The following is a 1,811-nucleotide window of genomic DNA, read 5'->3' on the forward strand; positions in this document are numbered from 1 at the left end:
TTCAATATGCTAAACTGCCCACACTTGTTAATCAGCTTAAAAGTTTCAGATTCCATCAGAGTTGGCAATGGGAGTTCACCTCTCTTATTCTGGAGGATACCGACACTGCAATCAAGATGAAGAAATAAGAATTTTGGCGCATAACCGATCAGTATTCATCGTACATTTATTTTTAATGCTGCCCTAACTCTGCTGGAAGGAAACAAAAACAAGCGTTAAGGGAGTACAGTATTTCATACACAGACACAAATACTTCATCCGTTCCAGTTTTCACGACGTAAGTAAAGTCTGGTCACTGCTGTGAAGTCGGAACTTCACTTGAGCTTGCTTTTAGACCCAGCAGTTCTGTTTTCAGTTCTCCAGGCTTAGGAGGTATTTCAGGAATACTCTGTTAAAAACACAGGAAGACGTCAGTGTTGCGGCAGGAGAAAAACCAAACCCACAGAACAGTAAATTACCGTACGCTGCCAGAGACAGCGTTGCAGCTGAACTGTGATTATACCAAGGGGTGTAACTCTTACATGCAAACCATCTCAAAAATCAGCCTATTACCTTTTTGTACCTTGACTTTTATTTCAAAGTAACAAAATATGATTCAAAAAAAAGGTGGAAAAAGGAAGATCTGGCAGTTTGTTTACAGGAACAAAGCTGCTTTCCGCCGTTTAAGAAAGTAAGTTGGGTGGAGGTGTCTGGCATTAAGCGCCAGCTGAGGTTCCTCCGCGTCCTTTCTCTTGGTGCCAGAGGAAAAACGCTCACTGCTTCTGTCTTTGTGCTCTAGAATTTAAGCACTGAAACCGCAAATTAAATTTTTTAAAAAGGAAGGTGCCAATGAAATTGCGTTTTAAAACCATACGTCCTCAAAATCTGTGCTAGTTCAGAGGTGCAGATCTAACATTAGGTGATCCTGAAGAAATATTTGCCTGTAATGAAGGCTATAGTAGAAACGCTTAAAATATGTGAATCCCTACGCATCTGTCAACGACTTCCGCCTCGTTGCTCAAATTCTGAGGCGACAGCTGCCGCGTGGTGACTTCCCAACGCCTGCCGGGCTGCAGCCCGGCCCGGCGCCTTCCCACCCCGGGAGCACACCCGAGCACGGGGACGAGCCGAGCCTGGCAGGCAGGAGCGGGGCAAACCAACCCCGAACGCCTTGGGGGCCAGTTCTCGGCGACCGCAGTCGCGATAGTCTCGACTCTCCGCCTGCCACTGCCTCTGACGCGAGCTGTCGGCCGTCCTCGTGCCCATCACCGGAGGGAAAAGAAGTCTGTTGACATCCGGCACCGACCCCGCTCCTCGCCCGCCCGGCCCCGCCGTGCCCCGCAGCCAGCCCCTTCCGCACCGAGACCCCGCAGGCCGGACACCCGCCGCCGCGACCGGAACCGGAACCGCCCGCGCACTTACGAGGTCGGGCCTGTAGTGCCTGTGCACCACCTCGGCGCCGGCGAACATGGCGAGCATGCTGGCCGCCAGCGCCTTCAGGTAGGTGGGCCACGGCACGCCGGCGGGCATGGCTGCCGGGGCGGGGGGCGCGGCGCCTCGGCACGGCCGGGCCCGCTCCGGGAACGGGAGAGGCCGCTGCCGGCGCCAAGCCGAGACGGACGTGACGCACCGGAAGTGCGTCATCCCCCCCGCCGCCGCAGCCCGTCACCAGCCGTGACGTAGGCCCCGAGGCCCTCAGGCCCGCCGGGCGCAGCCGAGTCCGCCGGGCTGACCCGACCGGCCGCTCCGGGCCCGGTGCGGGGGGCGAGGCCGCCGGGAGCCGCCTTCTCCTCCCTCCCGGCGCCGCCCCCTCCCTCCCTGACGCCCCTCCC

At 56.7% G+C, this 1,811-nt stretch overlaps 1 protein-coding gene across 1 annotated transcript; it reads right to left on the reverse strand.

Annotated features, from left to right (window-relative positions):
- Nucleotides 1-148: 148 nt before the first annotated feature.
- UQCC6 (ubiquinol-cytochrome c reductase complex assembly factor 6) lies at nt 149-1,703 on the reverse strand. The gene is made up of 2 exons (XM_075429401.1): nt 1,402-1,703; nt 149-388 (listed from the first exon to the last, which is right to left on the reverse strand). The coding sequence occupies exons 1-2, from the start codon at nt 1,621-1,623 to the stop codon at nt 293-295; spliced, it is 318 nt and encodes a 105-aa protein (XP_075285516.1). The 5' UTR covers nt 1,624-1,703; the 3' UTR covers nt 149-292.
- Nucleotides 1,704-1,811: the final 108 nt, after the last annotated feature.

This window comes from Opisthocomus hoazin, chromosome 8 (genome assembly GCF_030867145.1).
Source record: "Opisthocomus hoazin isolate bOpiHoa1 chromosome 8, bOpiHoa1.hap1, whole genome shotgun sequence".
NCBI lineage: Eukaryota > Metazoa > Chordata > Aves > Opisthocomiformes > Opisthocomidae > Opisthocomus > Opisthocomus hoazin.

Bases quoted from the DNA above. Each gene is read 5' to 3' on its own strand.
- UQCC6 (XM_075429401.1), bottom strand. From the start codon at position 1,623: ATGACGCACTTCCGGTGCGTCACGTCCGTCTCGGCTTGGCGCCGGCAG. The intron at 389-1,401 runs GTAAGTGCGCGG...TGTTTTTAACAG, and splicing joins GGCACTACAGGCCCGACCTC to AGTATTCCTGAAATACCTCC.